A 24888-nucleotide genomic window follows, 5' to 3' on the forward strand; every position below is an offset into this window, starting at 1 on the left:
GTTTTATTTCATCCTAAAAGAACTACTATGTATTGTTATCAATTTGTCATCATACGAAGTTGATAATCAATCTCCCTTAATTTAACGGATCATATCACTTTAGAAGTAAAACAAAAGATCTTATACATAAAAAGCCATAGAATTAATCTTATTATTTAAAAGATCAGACAGATCCCTGGTACTTCCATGGAAGGCATTGAAGCTTTGGGCAAGAGTAAGAAGCATTCCATGAACTTCTGCATCCACCTCCCTCACCATCACAGCACTTGCATACAACTCCAAGTGTGGCCAATTTTGCATACCCTATACAATATCGAAATAATGAATAATTGTATCATTGATTATTTTAATCATTTTTTTTTAAAATCGAACCTCAATCTTATAAAAATTCACCTCCTAAGAGAGGTGGATGAACCATTTAGACTAAACTTCAGTTCTAATACATGAAAAAGACCGAAATAATCTTATATTTTTAGATTCAATAAGTGTATGCATATAAAACACGAAAATAAGTATTACAAATTCATCTCTAACCTTGTTGATGAACGCGTTTAAGAACCCTACTTTCAACAATTATGAAGTTGGAAGATGTTAGAAGAATAATCATGGAGAGCAAGACGAAGAACCCAAAATGTTTAGCCATAGCCATAGCCATATTTAGGAAATTTGGACAAAGTTTTCAATGCTAGATTAAATGCTTTAATAATTAAGAAAAAAAAAGTTGGGTTTCAATTGATTGAGCATGGAATATGTAGGCCTTTTATACTAAGATTTAGAGTGAGATTTTGTTGAATCAAAGGTTAGTCGACATGCCACGCGTTTTCTTCCGTCTTAAAGTCTGTCTGGCGTAGGACATAAGGGTGATTAATTTCTCAATATAATTAACAACTTTTTTTCTTAAGGAGGGTCCACAAAAAAAAAAAAAGAAATTTTGGTAAAAATAATTTAAAATATTTCTTCCCTTTATTTAAATATTTTGATTCCACATTATTATTTTTTTTTTGGAAAACGACACCATTTTTTATTTTCAGAAATTTGGAAAATTAAATTCAAATATTTTGTGACAAATTATGATACTATATTTAGCAAAAAAAAAAAAAAATTGAACACAAATTTCAAACGGACCCCAAATTTTAATTGTAGAGTCCAATATTTGCTGTTTTCTTTTCATTTTGAAGTTTTTCTTTAGCATTATAAGAGGTGATTTAAATTGCAAATAATCATTCCTTCAAAAAAAAATTCAATAATCATGTGATATTTTAATAAAGGACATGAATAAAATTTGATTTTTGACATTTTCGGATAGCAAAAAACAAATAAATAAAAGTATGCTTTTCAGGTTTTTTTTTCTTAAACAAATTAACTAATTTAGGTATAATTTATGTAAGAGGTTATCCATTCTTATTATTTCTATTTGACCTAATATATGGATTCTAAACTTTTGATCTCGAGGATCATTAATTATTAATGGTGATTAATAGAATCTGCATATTTTCTCAATTTTGTTTATTTCTTATTTGTAATTATCTTCTAGAAAGAAAAATGCTTAAAAAATATTTTCATTTTCAATCATGTTGAATGAAGCATAGAGAGATAATTTACCTTAATTTATCAATTTCACACTTCATGTTGACTCAAACGTAAATTCTTAAAAATCTTTCTAGAAAAGTATAACTTTAATCAATTTACTCACAAAGATTATTGAAAAATCCTTATAGACGTGTTTGTAGGGTAAATAGGGTATGATTTTTGAAATCATTTTCACATGATTAATTTGTCGAACTTGTCAATCGGTTCAAATTAATAATAATAAAAAAGCATAACATATAAACCAAATTACATGGACACTAAATTTTGTTCACACTATTGTAAGAAAACCAAATTTTACCTTAGAAAAAAAAAAACACAAAAAGAAAACACATCATAGGAAAAATTCACTCAATTTCCGACACATTTCGTGGATTTTTTTTCCATGAAAAGAAAGACAAGGTTGAATTATTCTAAAAGGTGGAGGTAGAGACTTGACTAAATTCATTTGACAGAAGATAAAATAGCAAACCGTTATTTTTTGCACATGCATGCTTTAGTTGGTTTTGCGAAACAACTATGAAAACTTTTAGAGAATTTCTTTTATTCAAAGGAAAATGGACTACTTTCCCTCTCCATGATCAAATTAATTTAATACTAAAACTTGTTTTAAGGGGTATTAAAAACATGAGTTCTTTGTCTTCATATTAAGTCCTTATTGAATACTATTGGTATCTAGAAATTTGGAATCAAACATATGGAGCATGACTAGTGTGAAAACATCATAAAACTTTTTATTTTATTTTTAATTTTGCTTACTAAATATTATAATTTTTTTTTTATAATAATCGTCAAGAATTAATTAATATATTATGAAACGACTTTTAATTTCAAATCTTTAGTTGTATTCTTTCTTTATTTTGGTGGCATGGGTTCATCTGTACATTTCTGTTTTAATCCAATTAAAATGAATTTATTTACGTTGAATCTTATGAATTTATAAAAATTACCTTCTCACAATCTCTCAACGGATTTAAATCTAAAAAAAAAAAGAAAAACATACATACATGCATACACACATACACATTTATTTTATCATTTGAGCCAATAATTCATTGATGAATTGTATTCTTTATTTCTTTATGATTGTCGAGAGTTAACATAAGATTGATAACAAGACGATTCTTTACGAAAAGACTTTTGATGATAAAATTTTAACTTTGAGTTGCTTTCCATATGTTTAATTTATATGTATATATTTATATATATTTACACTTCTAGAATAAAGAACTACGTCATTACTTATCAAATAGAATTTCAAATTTACCAATAAAATTTAAGAAAATGACACATTGAAGTTGTGTCCCTTCACATTATCTAATTAAAGTCATCACCCTCAACAACTCTCCCAAAATTTTCGTGAACCAAACAGAGCCTAACGAATATTTAAATTGCAATTTGCAATCAAATTAATTAGGTGAGAAAGTCCAATTGACAAAGAAATATAGAGAATAAAATGCCCAAAAGAATGGTTGCATTGACTATGACTAGGTTCGATGAACAATATTAGCAGTAGGCATAAAATAATTTCAACAAGCCTAGCATTACTGCATTGCATAGGCTTGGACGTGGGGTCTAAATCGACAAATTATGTCGTGGTTAATTTTGTTGAAATTTACTTGTTGAAAATAACAGCATTCAGTTTTACTCGTTTTGAGATCAAGACTTTGTAGAATAATTCACTATGTGTGATTTACATGTGTACCAGACAAAGCCATAAATAATATTTGTTTATGATGATTTTTCTGGGAAAATTTTGGTGAGAATCTTGATTCTAATGAAGGAACTAAACCCATAGTTGTGAATATTTTAGATATAGTTGCAATTGCTTTGGTAATTTAAAAACACAAAAAATTATGGGTAATATTATTACTAAGTGTTGACAATTACTTAAGAATCATATGCATGAATTTAATTTAGAATGTATTTGGAATTAATCAAAATTATCCTTCCCTCCCAACCCTAATATTGCAAAATCCACCTAAGGCAATAAAAGCATTTTCTTTAAAACATTTGCAATACATACTTAGGTTTCATTAGGAAGGAAATGAATCTGATTTTTATGAGATTGAAAACAATCGTGTTACTTCGGAGCTCCTTTTGAATCTAAACAAGTCCTTAGGAGTCACACAACAACCTCTATAATAGAATTGTAATTTTCAATCTCAAGACTAAAAATAATTCTATATGTTCATCTATATATTCTATATATTCATCAATTGATTTTTTGAAATAAACATAAATTAGATATAGATTTATGTGATTAGATCGATCTATTTATTTTTTCTTTAGTCTTCAACGTTGTCAAAAAAAAAAAAAAACATAGAAATAGAAATAGAAATAGAAAAGGAAACTTAATATATATGAAAAGAAACGTAAATGTATATGATATATAGTTCTTTTTTAAAAGTTCTAAATCATTTCAAGATCTTATTCTAAAACTGGCTGATTTGCGGACATGAGAAATTAAAATAAATATGGGTGTTTTTTTTTATTTGGAACAGAGGGATTCGGACCTACTCTTTGAGTAGAGTTCATGAACCTAACTATTTTTAATAACTATTTTAAATAGCTCAAGATAGCAGCTTATTTGCAATGTTTCGTGCTTTACACATGGCCTCCAATGGCTCAGCCCTGGGCATAGTCAAGCCTCTCGCTTCAGCCATGCTAATTTCCTTTTCACAAACTCTTTTCCATTCAAACAACTGAATCAATAACCCCAAAACCAAGCCCACGACACGTTGGCCTAGATCCTTTCCGGGTCAAGACCTCCTTCCAATCCCAAATGGCATCAGCTTATAACCCTGACCATCATTTTCTCCACTATTTTCAAACCTCAGGCTTAAAACTTGTTGGTTGATCCCATAGTTTGGGGTCTCTTTGAATTTCCCAAACATTGACAAACAACATGGTGCCTTTAGGAATGTTATATCCTTCTATAGTACAATTTTCAGAGTTCATATGAGGAACCAGAGGGGTACGGCCGGGTTCAATCGAAGGGTCTCCAACACTACGTTTTGTAAATAACGTAGTTTGGGAAGATCTGCTTCATCTAGCAATTTCCCTTGTCCAACATGGAAGTCTAGCTTTGCTTTCTTTTTTTCCAATGCTGAAAAATTGTTGAGTAGATTCGACATGGCCCATTCTAAAGGTAGTACAGTTGTATTTGTTCCTCCAGTTAGCGTGTCCTGCATGCATGATAAAGACAGAAGCATTGAAATTATTGTTTACCATATTTATTGCATAATAAAAGCAAGTAGGTTTGTTTTTGCCAAACAAAACGGAATTGCAAATTCAAACAAATATATATCATAGGTGTTGTTAGAAGGACAAAAATTCTGAATTTATTAATTCGAGAAAATATTATGTAAAGATGTCTTATTTATATACAAAATACTTTAACTAATTAAATAAAAAAATTTCATACGATATCTTAATTATATTGTAATTCTAAATATTATTTTAATTATAATATCATAATTCCTAACATTATGTTTGATTGCATAATTACCTAATATCTTTTTAAGTTTCTCTCAAATGTAAAATTATTTGAACTATATATGAGAAATTATGCAATAAAATGGAAAAAAAAGCGACCATTTAAAGTTGTTCCTATATCTTTTGTGTATAGACTTTGGATTTGCTACATGTCAAGGATTAACAAAAATATCAATGTTTTTGAAATGGGATAGAAGGATTAATAAAAAAAATATTTTTAAATCGATCCAAAATAAAATTTTTCGTTTTTCAATTTAATTTAATCAATCAATTCAATTAAAAAGAGATTTTAATATTAAATAAGTATTGAGTATAGTAAACATTTATCAAAAATATGAATTTGACTTAATGGAATGCTCTGTAATTAAGAATTAAAAGGTTAAAAGATTCGAATCCCACTGTTTATAAAAAAAAATTAATAAAAAAATAAAACCAGTTTAATTATCACAAAATTAATTTGATTTTTAATTGGTATCGAGTGCTGACTAATTTTTTTATAGATTTTTTAACAATAAAATAAATTTAAAATCAATTTAACCATGAGTTTAATTCGATTTTTAACCTATTTAATAGAGTGTTGATAAGAGCATTTCATGTACAAATGCTTTATTATAATCTTGCAACGATCCAATTACATTTAAAAATTATGTAAGAATCTATCACTTATAAATTTGAACACTATATAATATTTTGATAAATTTACATGACTGTAAATTTTAATTGTTTAGTTGTAATATAATTATTATAAATAATATGCTTATGGGATTGATCAATATTTGATCAGTTCGCTCAACATCTGTTTTATATCTTATATTAGATTGGATGTTCGCTCAACATTTATTTTATATCTCATATTAGATTGGATAAACTGCCAATTCGACCTTCCAGTTTGGTTTGATTTTTAAGAACTCATGTAAAATATATCAAATTAATTAATATATCATATATCATAAATATATAGATTCATATTCAACTTGTGAGATATTATCCACTCTAATTAGATCTATCAGCTTAATTTAGGTTTTAAGAACTCATGTAAAATACATCAGTAATTAATAAACATATCATATATCATAAATGTGTAGACCCGCACTCAACTATCATATATCACTTTACTTTTATCTCACAAAAAATATCTAACAAATATAAATTTAAGTCTTTACATATAATGTGAGATTAAAAGTATCATAATTTTCTCTTATTATTTATTTTGACCAAAGTTCTCATGGTCTTATCTAACAAAAAACATATTATAAATTTGAGTTTAAATCTTTACTTATATATTATAATAGATTCTTAAAATATCTTGATATGAGATTGGGATGTCATAATAAATATGATCTTAAAATTTTTAGAACGTGGCAATATTAGAATGATGTATTCCCCGTAAGTGGTGGCTTAACATGGACAGAATTAGGGTGGTTCAAAGAAAAGAAAAGTGACTAACCTCTATAAGGCCTTTGATGATTTCATCCGTATAGTACTTGGGCTGTGATTCTTGGAAAGAAAGCAAATGGTCGATCATACTATCCTGTTTCTCAAAACCACCTTTACTCCTTCAATGAGCATCGATCAAACCTTGTCAGAATCCATCTATTTCATTGGTTAATCTCACCACATTCTTCTTGTATCCTTGAAACTCAATCCACTGCAAGGAGGGAGAGAAATCTCCCACATATCCCAAAACTCCTAATTGGAAAAGCTCCTCTATAAGCTCATGAAACCTTGTTTCCTTCGTTTTACTCCTATTTTCATCTTTAAATTGTTTCCCTGTAATCATTCTCATCATTATATTAAATGCCAACTCTGCAAGCATTGGTTTTAACTCTACCTTAACAAAAGTATCATTGCTCGAAACATGGTATAATTTATGCAATAAATTCCGGTTTTCGTCCCTTCGAATTCCTGATAACAAGTTCAAGCGATTGGGAGAGAGTAGTTCAAGCTTTTCGAAGGTTGCGCCAATGGTCACCATATGGAGATAACCCGACGTTAGTGTAGTTATAACCAATATACTTGCCTGCCCAAAAGAGAGGGCGGTTGGCGAAAACGATATCATTTTTGGTGAAGCATTCTTCAATGGCTGAAGGTGATGACACAACAAGCGCGAGGCGTGAACCTAGTCTAAGTTAGAAGACTGGACCGTATATTTGTGAGAGGGTGAAGAGGCATCGATTAAGGGGTTCCTTGAGGAGATGGAGGTGGCCTATAATTGGAATAGCTGGTGGACTTGGTGGTATATTCTTGTTTCTCGTTCCTGCTTGATGCAAGAGCTTCACAGCAAGGACCAAGAGAAGAAAAAGCACTGAATATAAGGTAAGATCTTCCATGGTAAACAGTCACATGGAAATGGAGGAGCTTAAGACCTTAATTATTGAAGTCGTATCAAGAAGGTTATATATATATATATATATATATATATATATATATATATATTAAAGTCTTTAAGCTCCTCCATTTTCTTGTAACTGTTTATCATAATAGAGATATTTATGAGTTGTGCCAGGTTAGATTTGTGTTGAGTTCAAATTTGGTATTAATAGTTTATATATTTATTCAAATTTAATTTGATATGATATTTTAGATTTCAATTTTTTTTAAAATTTCAACCAAATTAAAAAAAAATAAATTGTAAGTCCTCGCATTAAATTTAATTTATATAATAAAAATTTTTAAAAAATTAAAAAAAAATAAATTTATATAATTATAATATTTTAATTATATATTTTATTAATGTTTGGCTAGATTAAACTCGGGTTTTAATTTTTTTATTAAAAATTTGATCCAAAATTTAAATAGATTTAAAAATTAAATGAACAAATCTAATCTAAAACTTAGAGGAATCTTCAAATTTAGATGAATAATTTGACTTTTGAAAAAATCTAATCTAAAATTTAGACGAATATTCAAATTTAGATGGATAAATGTATACCCTTTAGAGTACACTAACCACCTGTTGTTTTAAAAGGGGCACTTACCCATTGAGCTTTTTATTGCCGTTAGTCAACAGTTAATGGATAATTACAAAAAGACATGATTACCCTTCTTCAGAACTTTATCCCACGTACGTACGTATCGCTAAAATTTTTAAATAGTACACTAAACGATGATCTACGAAAAATCAACAGTTGATCATCAAATTAAAAGATACGTTTAAACCCACAACGCTTCTATAGCAACCTTTTACACTTTCAATGCCCAATAGCAAACGGAAAAAAAATTACAATTTAGATTCGAATTTCCCTTTTTTTTTTTTAAGAAAGAGTGGGGAGAAACATTTAAATTTGTAGAGTTTTTTTCTATTTGTATTTAAATAAAAAAATTTAATTTAATTAATTTATACAATTATTTAAAAAAAATATTTAATAAATTTTATATTCAAATTCCAACATCTTTAAGTTCCGATATTTTTTGTACAAATAATAGTACTAAAATCTAATCCGATAGATTATAGTTGATGATTTAGGTATACCTAAACTAATTATTAGTGGTCACTGGGGCTTTTAGTTCAATAGTAAGTGTTTATATGGATCCTCAACGAGCTTAGTTCGAATGCCCCCAATAATCTGTTACTTATAATTTGAATGTAATGTAACAGACTATTGATCATGTCTTCCAATCTCTAACTTAATAGATAAAGTAACGAATATATCACTTGTGTAGAAGGAAGATATTTACACAATTTTGATTTAATTTTCTCAGCATAAGGTCATTGAAAACATTTGGGGTCCAAGTCCTATAGTTCAATGTCAATGTAAACCATATACTTGTTCCATTAGTCTTTTATACCCAAAAAAATGTGTCAAAATTCAAAAACTGCCATTGATTGGATGCAAGGAATTCCATGTTTCTAATTTTTATTCCATATTTTGATCCCAATTTGATTTGATATTGTTTCTTGTTACATAAATGGCTAAAGCCAAGAACAAAATTCGAAAAGATAGATTTGCAGGTTTTGATAATCGAACTCCGGAGTTTTTGGTAGAATTTACCTGAAACCATTTGATATTGTTCTTTGATCATTCTTCTGCGAAAGCAAATGCAACAACGGGGCTTCCCACTTGATGCATACCATCACTCCAAATCAAAGAACCAGAAACAATGTTGTCAGTTGCCACCTTTGCTGTAACTGTTACAACGAAGGATGCCTTCTGTCCAAGAGACTTGAATGAAAGAACATTTGGTTGAACTTGGATTTCAAGTCCTGAAGGAGCCCTCACGATGGCCTTATAAGTAGAAACAGCTGATCCAACATTTGTTACTATCCTGTGAAAGATTCTCTTGGTAGAGTTTCCAGGGCTAGCCAATAAAGCAAAAGAAGGGTAATTCAGATCCCATGCAGTTCCATTTGTTGATTCAGAGCAGCTGCTTCGATCTCCAGTAACAAGTCTAAGAACTTTATTGCTATATCCTTGCCCACACAAAAATTTAATGTAATCAATCTCCCCAGCATCATAAACCAATCCAGGATTAAGTGCTGACGAAGGAAGTAGATGACCTGACCCGAATGCAAACTCAGCATCAGTGTTGGTCTCAACATTCAATGGAACAGCTGCAGAACACACCAAAAGCAGGACAGAACAGTTATTTGTAAAGCTTTCAGAATATGTAACATTGGGTTTTGTTTTAAACTAATACCTGTAGTCATTAGAGCAGACTTAATAGCAGCAGGTGACCATGTTGGATTAAATGACTTGACGTAGGCTGCTGCAGCAGTCGCATGTGGGCAAGACATGGATGTGCCAGAGAGTATATTGTATGGAACTACTCTATTGTCCCCTTCAGATCCTGTTACAGTTGTACCTTGAGACCAGGCTGCCAAAATGTCAACTCCAGGTGCGATTAAGTCAGGCTACAGATGCAGTAATTAAGAAGGATATGTCCCAAGCCAAGTGTAAGAAAAAAGCTGATACATTAGATAGGAACCATAATTTTTTTTTTCATTTATTTACCTTGAGAATGTCCATTGTAATAGGGTTAGGCCCCCTTGATGAAAATGAAATTACATATGGGGCCAGTTCATCCGTTTCTCCAGTACTTTTAAACATTGTTGCTGTTGGTTTTCTATTGAAACATGGCAAGAAAGACAATTTAATTATGTCTTTCACAGTTTCACTAACGAATTATATATGCGAAAGAAAATTTTTTTTCTTTTGAACAAAAAAAAAGAACCTTGTTGAGTTCAAGTAGCTCCAAACTTCACTTGAATCATTGAAGCCCAAGCAAGAAACAGGTAAGGGAAAATTGAAGGCAGAATCCAGGTAATCCTGCATTATAGCACCAACAGCTTCTGCAGCAATTGCACCTTCCCCATCACTTACATCATCACAAAGAACAATTTTTCCTGCCACTAAAGTCTTATCCAGTGAGTCTTCAAAGCAATACCTGCATTTGAAGAAACATTTTGTTTAATTATAAACATTAAGAAATCATATTCAAAATAATTACTTTTAGCTAACAAAATCAAATAGAAGAATCAGCTTCAACATTCATATACTCTTTATATTACCTGGATTGGGAGCTATCATATCCTTCTGTAGTATTTGGGGCATCTCCACCATATATGAGAGGATACAATTTGTCTTTGAGTTCAATAGTATTTATAGATATTCCCTAATGCAGATGTATATTACAATTAGTACAAAATTTTTTGGTTAATCATGGAGTTAATTTGTTAAAAATCAGCTTTCTCACCTCATAAATTTTACCATTACCCAGCATCACCTTAGTGACAAACTTTCTGTCTATAGTACTAGCACCCACTGAGAGGGACCAAGGTGAAACGTTTGCGACTGTTGAAAGAGCCGGGCCCGAGTTACCAGCAGAGTTTGATGTGAGAATTCCATTCTTCATTGAATGGAAAGCCCCAATAGCAATGGTATCATCGAAATAATCCACCGCAAAGACCCCTCCGACTGAAAGAGAGATTATGTCAACTCCATCAGCAATTGCATCATCAAATGCTGCAAGAATGTCTTCGTCAGGGCAACCATCAGACCAGCATATCTTGTAGACAGCAATTCGAGCCGAGGGAACACCTCCTCTAGCTGTCCCTGAGGCCAGGCCAAACAAGCTTGCCCTGCTGTTTAAGGCACCAGCTGCTATGGATGATGTGTGACTCCCATGTCCTTCTGAATCTCTTGGTGACTGGATATCGTTTGTACCAAAGTTTCCATCAGCCCTATAGTATCGAGCTCCAATGATTTTACTGTAGAAATTGCAAAATTTGTTAAAATCGATTGGGATTTCAATGGCTTTTACATGTTAAGGTACTATGCTTAAGTAATTATATTTACTTGTTGCAGTTGAAATTTGATGACTCTTGGCAGGTGCCCTTCCATTTTTCTGGTGGTGGACCAAATCTTTCATCATTAAAACTTTCAGATTCTGGCCAAATTCCAGTGTCTAGCATTCCAATAATGATATCGCTTTCAAGACTTGTTCTTTTAACATTTTGGGAGAAGCCCATGAAATCCCATGACCTTGTTGTGTGAAGCTGCTTCTTTTGACTAGGGAACACAGACACAACTCCTTCCATGCCTGAGTAAATAAAAATTCCATTGTTATCTAGGATTCTTTTCCTTTCTTAAATTAAAAGATTATGCTAACATACTGGCCAATTTGTTTGCCTCATCCTCCGTCAACTTGGCAGCAAATCCATTGAAGCTCCTTTGGTAGCTGTGGAGCAATGAGTTTGATCCACCACTGTTGAAGTGCAATGCATAAGTGAAGTTAGAGCCTTATCAATATCATCAAATTTGATTTTTGGGCAAGAGTCTTATTTTTGGGCTGCATGCCTATTACTGCTAGTAGATATCAGCTACAGGAATGAAGAATGAAGATTGTACACCTTTTCTTCATGGAGATCCGTACTCAACCCTACAAGGTATTATTCGTTTTGGCTCAAAGGTCTCAAAGTTTTATCCCACAAAAAGTATTTCATAGATTTGAGTTTAAATCTCTCTCTCTCTCTCTATATATATATATTATACAATATCTTAATATTCTTTCAGTGTAGGATTGAAGGCGTCACATACCCACCCAAGAAATTCAAACCAAACACTGCCAAATGTAACCTAGTTATTTCATGTCATTATTTCTTTTACAGTACTAGTTCTTCACTGAATTATCTTTTGATTGTAAACTTCTTGCCCCATTAAAGCGATGTTTGGTTTCATCTCGCACTACCCCTCGATTTCCCCCCTTTTAAGACCACTGAAATGTGAGATAAACCTGCCAAGAACTTCCTCTAGGATGTTACTGTGAAGCCTTGCTGCAGAGATTTCCCCATTGGGACGATCACCCATATAGACGATATAGGTCTGCAGCAACAACAATTACAATGAAACATATCAAAAAATCAATAGCACTAAATTCAATTTTTTTTTTGTATTTCACGTAATGCCCTGATGAACTTCATAAACTCTAGCCCAGAACGGTTCATTAGGCAAAGAGTTCATATATAGCTGCATGCAGGCTAACTAGAAAAAATTCAGAGAAAATATAATTAGCAGAGGGCCTAAGAAAAATTTAAATGCCTTTCGATCATCGTCAGACGCTGCCTGGCAGCTGATGAACATATAAAAAGTGAAGATGAAAAGAAAAAACCATGTCAAAGGAGAGAACTGAATCCCCATTGGAAAAATCTACTGCTTGAGACTGCACTTGGCTTGTATAATAATTGTACAACAACAGGCTTTATATATATATAAATTGGACCTTGAAACTATGCACTTTTTTAGATCAATTCTAATTCAGATTTCACAAACAGCTAAGTATTGTTACGCCCGCCAAGGAAAAAAAAATAAAAAACCATCCGGCCAAAGCCGGTGTTTACAATGTTCTTGTTCCAATGCTTAGTTTTCCGATTGTAGCATATACGAAAACTAGTTTCTTCACGATTTCCTTGATGTAGAAATGATTCCAGAATATAGTCAAAATGCTCGAGAAGAAAAGTTTTTTTCTTAGAATGCTTGTTAGAAAAAAAAAAAAAAAAACAAGTTTCAGTCCAATTTCTTTTGTTTGCTGAGTGCAGCAAAGTACAGCCATAGACGGCCCATAATTGTAATAAAGACATACAAAGATTCCAGTAAAGAGTTTAAATTAGGTTATAAGAATACCCTATTCTTGGATTTTACTCAATACATTTGAGTCATCTTAATAGACTCGTTTGTGTCAATAATTTATGAGTTTATATTTGATACATTATCAGTATATATATTTTATACATTATCAGTGAATTAGATAATTACATTTCACTAATGAATAAATATCAATTTTAAAATAAATATATAAAAATTAAATTTTTTTTAAAAATTTACTCATTAATAAGTAATTATCATCGATTCACTTCATTAATAAATTACCATCTAATTTACTGATAGTATATAAAATTTATACACTAATAATGTATTAAATATAAACTCATAATTTATTTCTTTTGAATGACCATAAAACATATGCAAAGAAAAAGGAAAGAAAAGAGAAACATTCTATTATTTTCTAATTGGAAAAAAATGTTCATTTCAATCTTACCTAAAATTTGGACTTTAGAATTATAATGTCAATGAATTTCACGTACATATAATAATTTTTGTCCTATTTTGGTGATTGAAAATGAGAGGGAAAGCATTTATAGGTTGCAAATGTTGCAAAGAAAATGAAAGAGAGTAACAAGTACTTTTTGTAGGTTACAACGGGTTTTGTCCAATTTATGATGTTCCTTATAAATGTTTGCCAAAATGTCTTAAAGAACCATGGCAATTTTAAGATATGCAAATGGTTTAAGTATGGGTAATTTCACAAGGAGTTACAGCTTGCCAATAGGGCGTGGAGAAAAGATTATTTACCGAGGGAAACAAAATTATGTCTCCTACATTTTAGAAATTAAGAATGTTTCTTTACGGTTTTTGACTTCACTCATTCATCTCTCCATTTTTTAAAAATAATTCTCGTCTATTTCAAAAGTATAATTGGATCCACTACTTTCATTTTGTTCATAACTAGTTGTGTTTGCTTGGAAATGATCTGACTTGAAAGTAAGATTCTGGAATCCGTAAACATTCTGGAAATGAGATTTCATTGGTGTTTTAATCCATAGTCTGTACCCTTTCACAGAAATGAGATTAGCCTGTGTAACAAATTCAGGTAGCTTTCAATGTATTTATTATCTATTTAATATTTTGGTTTGGGGTGCAGTGAAAACCCTTTTTCTTTATTCTTGAGGAGAATTTTCCCTCAGTTTTTATTCAACATAAACATGTAGATGATCAGTGCTATTAGCACTACCTTCTTTGTTGGTGGTATTTGAGACTACGGTTAAAAGGCGACAACAGGACTCCTTACTTTATGAACACCATCATCCCAAACCAAAGCACCGGAGACTATGTTGGGAAGAGCAACCTTTGCTGCAATTGTCACAACGAACGATTTCTTTTCTCCGATAGACTTGAAAGAAACGACATTTGGCTTAACTTGGATGTCAAGTTCTTTTGGAGGCGTCACAATCGCCTTATAAGTAGACACTGCTGATCCAACATTCGTTACGGTCCTGTGAAAATCGCGAGTGATGGATGCTGCTCCATCAGTTAATAATGTGAAGGAAGGGTAGTTTAGATCCCATGCACTTCCATTTGTTGCTTTAGTGCAGTTGCTTTTATCACCGGTAACAAGTCGAAGTTGTTTATCACTATATCCTTGTCCACACAAAAATTTAACATAATGAATCTCCCCAGCATCATAAACTAATCCAGGATCGATGGCTGATGACGTGTTTATATGACCAGCCCCATAAGCGAACTCAAGATCCGTATTGGTCTTTGGACTCATTGGACGTGCTGCAGAAAACAGAGAAAAATATATGGTTAGTAACAATTGATTTGTTCTAGGAGTGCCAGAAACTCATAGCAACTTCGGATAGAATATCAGATCGAATATGAAATTTGTACCTGTTGTCATTAGAGCAGACTTAATAGCAGAAGCAGACCATGTTGGATGAAATGATTTGACATAAGCGGCTACTGCTGTTGCATGTGGGCAAGACATGGATGTTCCAGAGATTATATTGTATGTAACTACTCTCTTATCCCCTTCAATTCCTGTCACAGTTGTAGCTGGTGACCATGCTGCTAAAATGTCAACTCCAGGTGCTGCTATATCAGGCTGCAATAAAACCTCAAGTCACAACTATGAAAACAATCAAAGCCTTTGTATTAGAGAATCTATTTACCTTGAGAATGTCAAACGAAAGAATATTAGGCCCTCTTGCTGAAAATGAGGCTACATATGGAGCCAATTCATCCTTCTCCTCAGTACTCCTAAATATTGTTGCAGTTGGTTTTCTATCCAAACATGCAAATTAGAATTAATGCAACTAAATTAGTGAAAAAAATCTTTATATTTTAAAATTTCACCAATGAATTAGGATGGTGATGAATTTAGTAAATATACCTTGTTGTGTTCAGATATTGGAAAACATCAAATCCATCAGTTAAATCCAAGTCGGTAACAGGCAAGGGGAAACTGAGGGCGAAATCTTTGAATCCATCATCTTGAATTACAACACCAACAGCTCCTGCCTGTAATGGCCCCTCCATGAAATCCAGGTAATCACATAGAACAATTTTTCCTTTTATCAAGGTTTCATCCAATGAGCCTTCCCAGCAATACCTGCATTAATTTTCTAATGAATTTTCATCTTGTTCTCATATATTATATTGGTTATATCTACTACAGTACAGACAAGATTTTACTACCTGGATTCGGATGAATTATATCCCACTTTCTTATTCGGTGCGTCTCCACCCCAGATGAGAGGATAATACTTTCCTTTAAGGTTGAAAGTATTGACTGAGGCTCCCTAAAGATTGAGAAGGTAGAATTAAGCATGTTGCCAATCCAAGAAAGGACAAATCAAGATCAGTATTTCTTGTAAAATAACAGGAAATAAGCCTGCACACCGTAAAAACTTTACCCTTGTTGCGCCTGAAGCAATAATCACAACAATACAGAAGCAATAGACAACAATCAATAATCAAATGCGCAGGAAAAATAAAGCACACCAAGATTTACGTGGAAAACCCTCCAGTGTAGAGGAAAAAAATCACGGGCCACCAGAAAAATCTTCACTATCAAATAATAGTTATACAAAGTTCTTCTCTAGCTAAAACTAGAGCTAATCAACAACTAGAGAAACAATTGGAGAAATCTCACCAAATAAGTGACTCAACAAATACACCCTGGATTTGTTCCTAGAGAGCTTCAAACACGATCTTCACCGTTCAGAATGTATAACTCTGAATCATAAACCTCCTGACAAGGTTCCAACTCAATCGGACCACGGATCGACTTCCGTTTAACCAACTCTCCCTTCTCTTTTTTCTCTCTCTGCTTTTCCTGGCTTTTCTTCTTTCTTTGCTTGGTTGTCGACACACACATAAAACAACCCCACCTCTTTTTTATTAAGTAGCTAGGGCTCTGTGTAAAATAAAAGATCAAGGCCCATGGCCTTTACTTGGTCCAAAACCACTTACATGGGACTGGACCCCATTTTCCTAACAATCTCCCCCTCCAGTCCCATTAGAAGGAGATTCATCACCATAGCAATTTCATTTGGAACTTACCTTGGCCAGGGAACTCATTCCGGCCAAGTTACTGCAAAGCTCAAGCTTTTCTCTGGAAAGTATCTTAGTCAACATATCTGTCACATTTTTATCAGTATGGACTTTCTTCAATAGCATCTGCTGTTCTTCAATCACTGAACGTAACCAATGATATCTAACATCAATGTGCTTTGTTCTAGCATGGTACATGGTATTCTTACTCAAATCTAAAGCACTCTGGCTATCACAAAATACCACATACTCTTTCTGATTCAACCTTAATTCAAGAAGAAAACGTTTCATCCAAAGCATTTCTTTACATGCTTCAGTTGCTGCAATATACTCAGCCTCTGTAGTTGACAAAGCAACACACTTCTGCAACTTAGACTGCCAAGATACAGCTCCTCCTGCAAAAGTGAACAAATACCCTGAAGTAGATTTCCTACCATCAAGATCGCCTGCCATGTCAGCATCAGTAAACCCTTCTAGAACTGGTTGTGAAACTCCATAAGTCAAGCACATTTTTTAGGTACCCCTCAAATATCTAAAAATCCATTTCACTGCTTCCCAGTGAACCTTTCCTGGATTAGAAAGAAATCTGCTCACTACACCAACTACATGAGTAATGTCAGGCCTTGTACAAACCATAAGATACATTAAAGAACCGACTGCAGAAGAATAAGGAATACTAGACATAGCTAGTTGCTCTTCCTTAGACACTGGACAAGATTTCTTACTTAGGTGAAAATGGTTGGCAAGTGAACTACTAACTGATTTAGCATGTTGCATGTTGAATCTACCAAGCACTCGTTCAACATACTTTTCCTGTGACAACCACAGCTTTTCAGCTCTCCTATCCCGGATAATGTCCATACCAAGAATCTGCTTTGCTGGACCTAAATCTTTCATATCAAAAGACTTAGACAATTGTTCTTTCAACCTGTAAACCATACTAGCATCTTGTCCTACAATCAACATATCATCAACATATAATAATAGGATAATGAAGTTACCATTAGGGAATTGTTTAACATACATACAAGAATCCGCTGCTGTTCTTTTATAGCTATGACTCACCATAAAAGAATCAAACTTCTTGTACCACTGTCGTGGAGCTTGTTTCAAGCCATACAAGCTTTTCTTCAATTTGCAAACTAAGTGCTCTTTCCCTTTCACTTCAAAACCCTCAGGCTGATTCATATAAATGTCCTCCTGCAAATCACCATGCAAAAATGCAGTTTTAACATCAAGTTGCTCAAGTTCAAGATTCAAACTAGCTGTCAATCCCAGTACCACTCGAATAGAACTCATTTTTACAACTGGAGCAAAAATCTCATCAAAATCGATGCCTGGTTTCTGAGAAAAACCTTTTACTACCAATCGAGCTTTGTACCTTACTAGTTTGTCACCATCCTTTTTCAACTTGAACACCCATTTATTCTTTAATGGCCTCTTCCCTGTTGGAAGTTTAACAAGATCATAAGTACCATTCTTTCGCAATGACTCCATCTCTTCTTTCATTGCTTTTAACCAGTGCTCTCTATCCGGAGTAGCTTGCACATCTTGAAAGCTTTCTGGCTCCCCTTCACTGGTAACTAAAATAAAATTTGAACTTGGATACCTGGTAGATGGCCTGCGCTCTCTAGTAGATCTCCTAGGCTGAGACTCTACATCACTTGATGTCGAAGGTAGCTCCCCCTGTTCAACACTCTCAGGTAGAGAGGATTGCTCCCCCTGCTCAAAACTAATAGCATCTGGCTCATCACCAACTGTAGCTGGCTCATCCATATCCCCAAATTCTGTTTCTGGCTCATTTTCACCATCTGTGGCTCTTTCCTGTGAAATCTCTGTCGGTGTTGAAACATCACACTCAACAGTAACTCGTGTAGTCTTCTCATTTTTCTCAAGGTCTGCTATGGTTTCTTTTTCATGAAAGACCACATCTCTGCTTCTGACTGTCTTTCTCTTTACTGGATCCCATACCCTGTAGCCAAATTCCTCATCACCATATCCTACAAACACACACTGTGTAGCTTTACTGTCAAGCTTTGATCTCTGCTCTTTCGGCACATGCATGAATGCTTTACACCCAAAAATTTTTAAGTGAGAGTATGAAGCATCTTTTCCTGTCCACACTCTTTCTGGAATGTCAAAGCCCAAAGGAACTGATGGTGACCTGTTAAGTAAATAACAAGCTGTGTTGACTGCTTCACCCCAGAATGGCTTTGGTAATTTTGCCATCCTCAACATACATCTGACTTTTTCCACAATGGTGCGATTCATTCTTTCAGCTATACCATTATGCTGCGGTGTTCCAGGTTCTGTCCTCTCATGCCTGATCCCATGCTTTGAGCAATACTCTTCAAAGCTTTTAGATGTGTATTCCCCACCATTATCAGTTCGAATACACTTCAAGGGTAACCCTGTCATCCTTTCAACCATGGCATGAAATTTTTAAAAATACTGCAGTACCTGACTTTTATATTTCAACATATACACCCAAGTCTTACGTGAAGCATTATCAATAAAAGTAACAAAATATCTGCTACCACCTAATGACTCAACCTCAATGGGACCACATACGTCAGAATAAATTAATTCCAATCTATTTTCTTTTCTCTGAGAACTTTTACGAAAAGAAACTCTATGATGCTTACCAAACAAACAATAATCACATGAATCGAGATACATACCTTTGGTCAAGGGAATGAGAGAGTGCCTTACCAAAACCTGTAACCCTTTTTCACTCATGTGTGCCAGCCTCCTGTGCCACAAGTTTGTTGAAGCATCATTTTTAACGGTATTTACCTGGTTACCGTTCAATTGCATCCATGTCTTATACATTGTGCAGCATAGTTTTCCCCTTGCAACTACCATAGATCCTTTGAGAAGCTTCCACTGTCCATTCTTTTGTCGGCTTTCATATCCCTCCTTATCAAGGACATTAATAGCAAGCAAGTTCATTCTCATATCTGGAATGTGTCTGACATCCCTTAAAGTCAACATGCAGCCTGTACTAGTTTGTACACTAATATCACCAATCCCAACAATCTGCGACACACTCTTGTTTCCCATCTTGGTACAACCAAAGTCTCCTGCTTTGTAAGTTGTAAACAACTCTCTCTTAGGAACACAATGATATGCCGCTCCTGTGTCAACTATCCACTCAATGCCGGGATCACTAACATGATTACAATCACCATGTGTACAAATCAAAGTAACTGAATCACTATCTGAATTCACTGCTACAACATTGTCATCATCTGAACTCTTGCCTTTCTCATCTTTTCGCTCTTGCTTCAAGATTCTATAATTTCGTTTTATATGACCCGCCTTACCACAATGGAAACACTTCACTTTACCTCTAGATTTGGATCTATGTTTAGACTTACCACGGCCTTTTGAGTCCTGACCTCTGTCGATGTTTCTACCTCTGTTCTCTGTGACCAGAGCTTGATTCCCAGGGTCTACATCTTTTCGCCTCGCTTCTTCATTAAGCATACTGTCCTTTACCATCTCCAATGTCACCTTATAATCAGGAGCTGAATTAAGAACAGTCACAACTAGAGTATTCCAGCTGTCTGGCAATGAACCCAAAAGAAATAATGTCTTCATTTCATCATCCATTTTAAGCTCCATAGTAGTCATCCGATTAAATATATCTTGAAAATCACTCAAGTGCTCTGTAACAGATCGTCCATCCCTGTACTGTAAAGTTACAATCTTTTTAACAAGCATAACTTTATTCATACCTGTTTTTCTCTCATACAATGCTGCCAATTTTTCCCAAACAATGTAAGCATCTGACTCCTGCGCTACATGATGGAACACGCTGATATCAATCCATTTTCTGATTGTAGCCAGCGTCTTTCTACCTAGCTTCTTCCAGCTTTCATCTTTCATATCTGCTGGTTTAGCCTAATCACCCAATACTGGCTCATACAAATCTTTACAGTATAGATGATCCTCCATCATAGGCTTCCAAATTGAATAATTCGATGCTGTCAATTTTATCATGGAACCTGTATTACCCTCCATGATCTCAAACAGAATTTACTTCTATCCTGGGATGCTTCTGTATCGATGTTTCAAAATAACCCTCGCTCTGATACCACTTGTTGCGCCTGAAGCAATAATCACAACAATACAGAAGCAATAGACAACAATCAATAATCAAATGCGCAGGAAAAATAAAGCACACCAAGATTTACGTGGAAAACCCTCCAGTGTAGAGGGAAAAAACCACGGGCCACCAGAAAAATCTTCACTATCAAATAATAGTTATACAAAGTTCTTCTCTAGCTAAAACTAGAGCTAATCAACAACTAGAGAAACAATTGGAGAAATCTCACCAAATAAGTGACTCAACAAATACACCCTGGATTTGTTCCTAGAGAGCTTCAAACCCGATCTTCACCGTTCAGAATGTATAACTCTGAATCATAAACCTCCTGACAAGGTTCCAACTCAATCGGACCACGGATCGACTTCCGTTTAACCAACTCTCCCTTCTTTTTTTTCTCTCTCTGCTTTTCCTGGCTTTTCTTCTTTCTTTGCTTGGTTGTCGACACACACATAAAACAACCCCACCTCTTTTTTATTAAGTAGCTAGGGCTCTGTGTAAAATAAAAGATCAAGGCTCATGGCCTTTACTTGGTCCAAAACCACTTACATGGGACTGGACCCCATTTTCCTAACAACCATTCCCCAACTTCACCTTGGTTTCGAACTTTCCATCTATGGTACTTGCACCTATCGAGAGAGACCAAGGTGAAACATTCACAACAGATCCATAATAAGGACCCCCATTGCCAGCGGAATTCGATGTCAGTATCCCATACTTCATTGAATGGAAAGCTCCAATAGCAATGGAATCCATGAAATAATTCAAAGCAAAGATCCTTCCAACTGAAAGGGAGATTATGTCAACTCCATCAGCAATGGCATCATCAAATGCTGCAAGAATGTCCTCGTCGTAACATCCATCATACCAACAAATTTTATACACAGCAATGAGGGCTGAAGGAACCCCTCCACGAGCTGTCCCTGCACGAAAGCCAAATAAGCTTGCCTTGCTGACAATGCCACCTGAAGCTATTGATGCAGTATGACTCCCATGACCTTCTGAATCTCTTGGTGACTGGAAATCTTTTGAACCATAATTTCCACTAGCTCGGTAGTATCTTGCTCCAATTATTTTACTGAATGAGATTGAAAATTTTGTTAAGAAAAACAGAATCAAGTGAATTTTATGTGTTTTTTTTGTATGTTTTTCTGAGGTTATGTTCAATTATATTTACTTGTTGCAAGTGAAATTAGATGACTTTCGACAAGTTCCCTTCCATTTTTTTGGAGGTGGACCGAATTTTTTGTCACTGAAACTTTCAGATTCAGGCCAAATTCCTGTGTCAAGCATTCCAATGATGATGTCACTTTCTAAGGTTGATCTTCTAGAATGTTGGGGGAAGCCAACAAAGTTCCATGACCTTGTTGTGTGGAGTTCCTTCTTTTGACTAGGGAAAACAGAAACAACCCCTTCCATCCCTGCATGAAATAAAATTCAATATTCATCAGTAAGGATGAGAATTTCATTTACATTTCAATCTAAATCATGTTTTAGTTTCTTAAAGAATCATGCTAACAGACCAGCCAGTTTGTCTGCCTCTTCCTTGGTTAACTTGGCAGCAAAGCCATTGAAACTCCTTTGGTAGCTATGTAGCAATAAATCTGATGCACCACTGTTAAATGCAAAGTTAAATGAATCTTAGTCAGTCTAAGTAATTATTAGCCAACTATTGCTGGAGTTAAAAGTGTGACAAACCTGCCAACAACTTCTTCTAGCATGCTATTGTGAAGAGTTGCTGCAGAGAATCCACCCTTTGGAAGGTCACCCATATATACAATATGAACCTGATTCAACAAATTAATCAAGTAACCATTTTAAACTTTCAATGAATAAAACAAATATAAATCTCTTTTTTTGAGACTTTTTTAGTCTATGACATTATGCATGTTAGTTTATAACTTTTTGAAATGCAAAGGCCTTTTAAGTGAAAATGAAAAGTAAATGCAGAAGGAACTTGCGTGCCTTTCGATCATCGGATGCCCCATGGCAGCGAATAATAAGCATGCTGCAAGCAAAGCTGATTAGCATGAGCCATGGAAAATTAGGAGAAGCCTGGATTGCCATTGGAGAGTTCTGATGTTTGCTGATAGACTAGCCAGTGTGCAAATATGGGGTTTATATAGGCAGTGAATGTACCAGGAATTGTAAGAATAATTTATTACTTTGCCAATCTCACCCAACAAACAAAAGCCTCCAAAACCAGCATTTACTATGTTCTTGTTGCAAAGCTTAGTTGCATAATTAAACAAATGGATCTTCACAACTTGGTTTGATGTTGAAAGAACGGACATATGATTTACAAAATGATTTGAGATACAATTTAATCTATTTCTGTTTGGATCTTAGGAAAAATGCAAAGAGAAAATCCATATTATGTGTTGGAATTACTAGCTGGCATGAGAAGTGGTAGCTCTTCTGCCAAAATTACTGAAATTGTCCTTAGCTAGTTCAAGACATAGTAAAGTTGTCTTGGCAAATTCAGCTTGGTTGTTTTTTTAACATTTCAACTTCAGAAATGTCATCAACATATAAAAACTTTAACTAAGGTTAAGATGCTAAAAATTAAAATTCTAAATATGTTTTATTAGGTTTCTTGTAGAACAAATGTATTATTTTATAAAGATTTTATATCTAATAAGAATTAAAAATTTTTTAAAAAAAGTAACAGAAGAAAGTTCACTTTTACACCCAAAAAAATGAAAACATCAAGGGAAAATGAAAATAAGTCAAAATTGATGGAGAAAAATACACAAAAAACTGTTCTGTATATTGATTTTGTTATATCCATTTGAATAGCTTTCTTACCTTGTACTTTAATGGTTTGGTAATGTGTAATATCCCGGTCCAAAAGATAATTAGGTTAGATTTTACTAAAATTATTAATTTATTAAGAGATTAATTAGTCAAAGAAAAAGTGGCTGAGATATTATATGAGAAAAAGTCTACCTATCCTAAAACAAAAATGAAAATGTGAGCTCTCCTTTCTCATTTTGCTTAGAATTAGGAAGCATAAAAAATCAAGTTGAAAATTCAAAATTGGAGACTACAATCAAATTAATCTTCTAAATGTGAGTATATGCCATCCATTTATTTAAGAAAAAAAATATCATGTTAATTGTTATTATTTGGAATTGAAGTTTTGAGAAAAAAATCAAGAAAAATTATGAAAATTTTCACTAATCTTTATGATATATTTGGATAAATTATTGAACTTTGTTTACTTCATGTTATTAAAATTTAATGATAATTATTGAGTGAATTTTAAAGGTTGAAAGTAAAGATTTGGATTTTTTTTTTTAAGATTGATGGAAAATTTTCATTTTTAGATGATATGTTATTATTTATAATAATGAATTATTACTATATGGGCAGATTATTACTATATAGTTAGAAAGTTTATCAAGTCTAGTTTTTAATGTATTAAAACATCTTAATTTAGAGTTATATATCTTAAAATGTGGTCAATTTAGTGAAAGTAGTATAGGCTATCAGAATTAGTTAGTTGAGTTAATTCTTAAATAATTTAGTTGTTTTTAGTATAAATTGTCCCAAAAAAGGTAGATTTAATTTATGATGTACTAAAATGATTTTGAATCGGCTATTAATTATTTTAGGAAAAAAACTGAGCGGTAGAATCAAAATAAAGTAAGTAGAATTTCACATATTTTACTTGTTTTTGAACCTATGTATATATGTACGATTTTAAATGAGTAAATGTTTTATTTTATTATTTTTTATATATAAAAATAGGACCAAGTATATGATTATTTTATATTTTTGCTATGTAAATAATTGATCATTCTTATAAATGAAATGAAAAAATGATTTATATTTAAGGAATAATTTTATGATAGTTATGTTTTTATATATTTAGAAAATGAAATTATCGACACCGAAATTAATTTTATAGTCCTGGTTAATAGATTATAGTAGTTAGCATCAACATGATTATATAGCTCTGCTAACGGGTTATAGTAGTTAACATTAGGTTCTGGCTAATGAGTTATAATAGTTAGCAATGATCATGAGGATAAAATTGTCGATATAGCCAATATCATGAGTTATAATAGTGACTGT

General features: G+C 33.2%; 2 protein-coding genes and 1 pseudogene across 2 annotated transcripts; all 3 read right to left on the reverse strand.

Moving 5' to 3' along the window:
* Positions 1-4160: 4160 nt before the first annotated feature.
* On the reverse strand, positions 4161-7418 carry LOC111309758 (cytochrome P450 81Q32-like; annotated as a pseudogene).
* Positions 7419-8815: 1397 nt separating this feature from the next.
* On the reverse strand, positions 8816-12591 carry LOC111309759 (cucumisin-like). The gene is made up of 9 exons (XM_022908768.2): positions 12319-12591; positions 11699-11790; positions 11382-11625; positions 10780-11293; positions 10595-10698; positions 10258-10470; positions 10038-10149; positions 9718-9937; positions 8816-9637 (listed from the first exon to the last, which is right to left on the reverse strand). The coding sequence occupies exons 1-9, from the start codon at positions 12390-12392 to the stop codon at positions 9105-9107; spliced, it is 2106 nt and encodes a 701-aa protein (XP_022764503.2). The 5' UTR covers positions 12393-12591; the 3' UTR covers positions 8816-9104.
* A 1812-nt stretch (positions 12592-14403) lies between these two features.
* LOC111309760 (cucumisin-like) lies at positions 14404-22595 on the reverse strand. Its single transcript, XM_089748279.1, has 10 exons — positions 22507-22595; positions 22332-22423; positions 21986-22229; positions 21387-21886; positions 20939-20952; positions 15840-15943; positions 15535-15753; positions 15314-15425; positions 15033-15246; positions 14404-14921 (listed from the first exon to the last, which is right to left on the reverse strand). Exons 1-10 carry the CDS (start codon positions 22578-22580, stop codon positions 14404-14406), a joined length of 2091 nt encoding a protein of 696 aa, XP_089604405.1. The 5' UTR covers positions 22581-22595.
* Positions 22596-24888: the final 2293 nt, after the last annotated feature.

The sequence above is a fragment of the Durio zibethinus genome, chromosome 19, assembly GCF_047325235.1.
Source record: "Durio zibethinus cultivar Kanyao isolate XHJ-2024 chromosome 19, ASM4732523v1, whole genome shotgun sequence".
Lineage (NCBI taxonomy): Eukaryota > Viridiplantae > Streptophyta > Magnoliopsida > Malvales > Malvaceae > Durio > Durio zibethinus.

What these genes read in the sequence shown, in the direction of transcription:
- LOC111309759 (XM_022908768.2), bottom strand. Translation starts at nt 12,392, where the DNA reads ATGGGTGATCGTCCCAATGGGGAAATCTCTGCAGCAAGGCTTCACAGT. An exon ending in AGCTACTTGAACTCAACAAG is followed by an intron (nt 10,150 to 10,257) that starts GTTCTTTTTTTT and finishes ATGTTTCAATAG; the next exon opens with AAAACCAACAGCAACAATGT. An exon ending in TTACAATGGACATTCTCAAG is followed by an intron (nt 9,938 to 10,037) that starts GTAAATAAATGA and finishes CTGCATCTGTAG; the next exon opens with CCTGACTTAATCGCACCTGG.
- LOC111309760 (XM_089748279.1), bottom strand. Translation starts at nt 22,580, where the DNA reads ATGGGTGACCTTCCAAAGGGTGGATTCTCTGCAGCAACTCTTCACAAT. An exon ending in AGAGGCAGACAAACTGGCTG is followed by an intron (nt 22,230 to 22,331) that starts GTCTGTTAGCAT and finishes TATTTCATGCAG; the next exon opens with GGATGGAAGGGGTTGTTTCT. An exon ending in TTTCGTTTGACATTCTCAAG is followed by an intron (nt 15,247 to 15,313) that starts GTAAATAGATTC and finishes GTTTTATTGCAG; the next exon opens with CCTGATATAGCAGCACCTGG.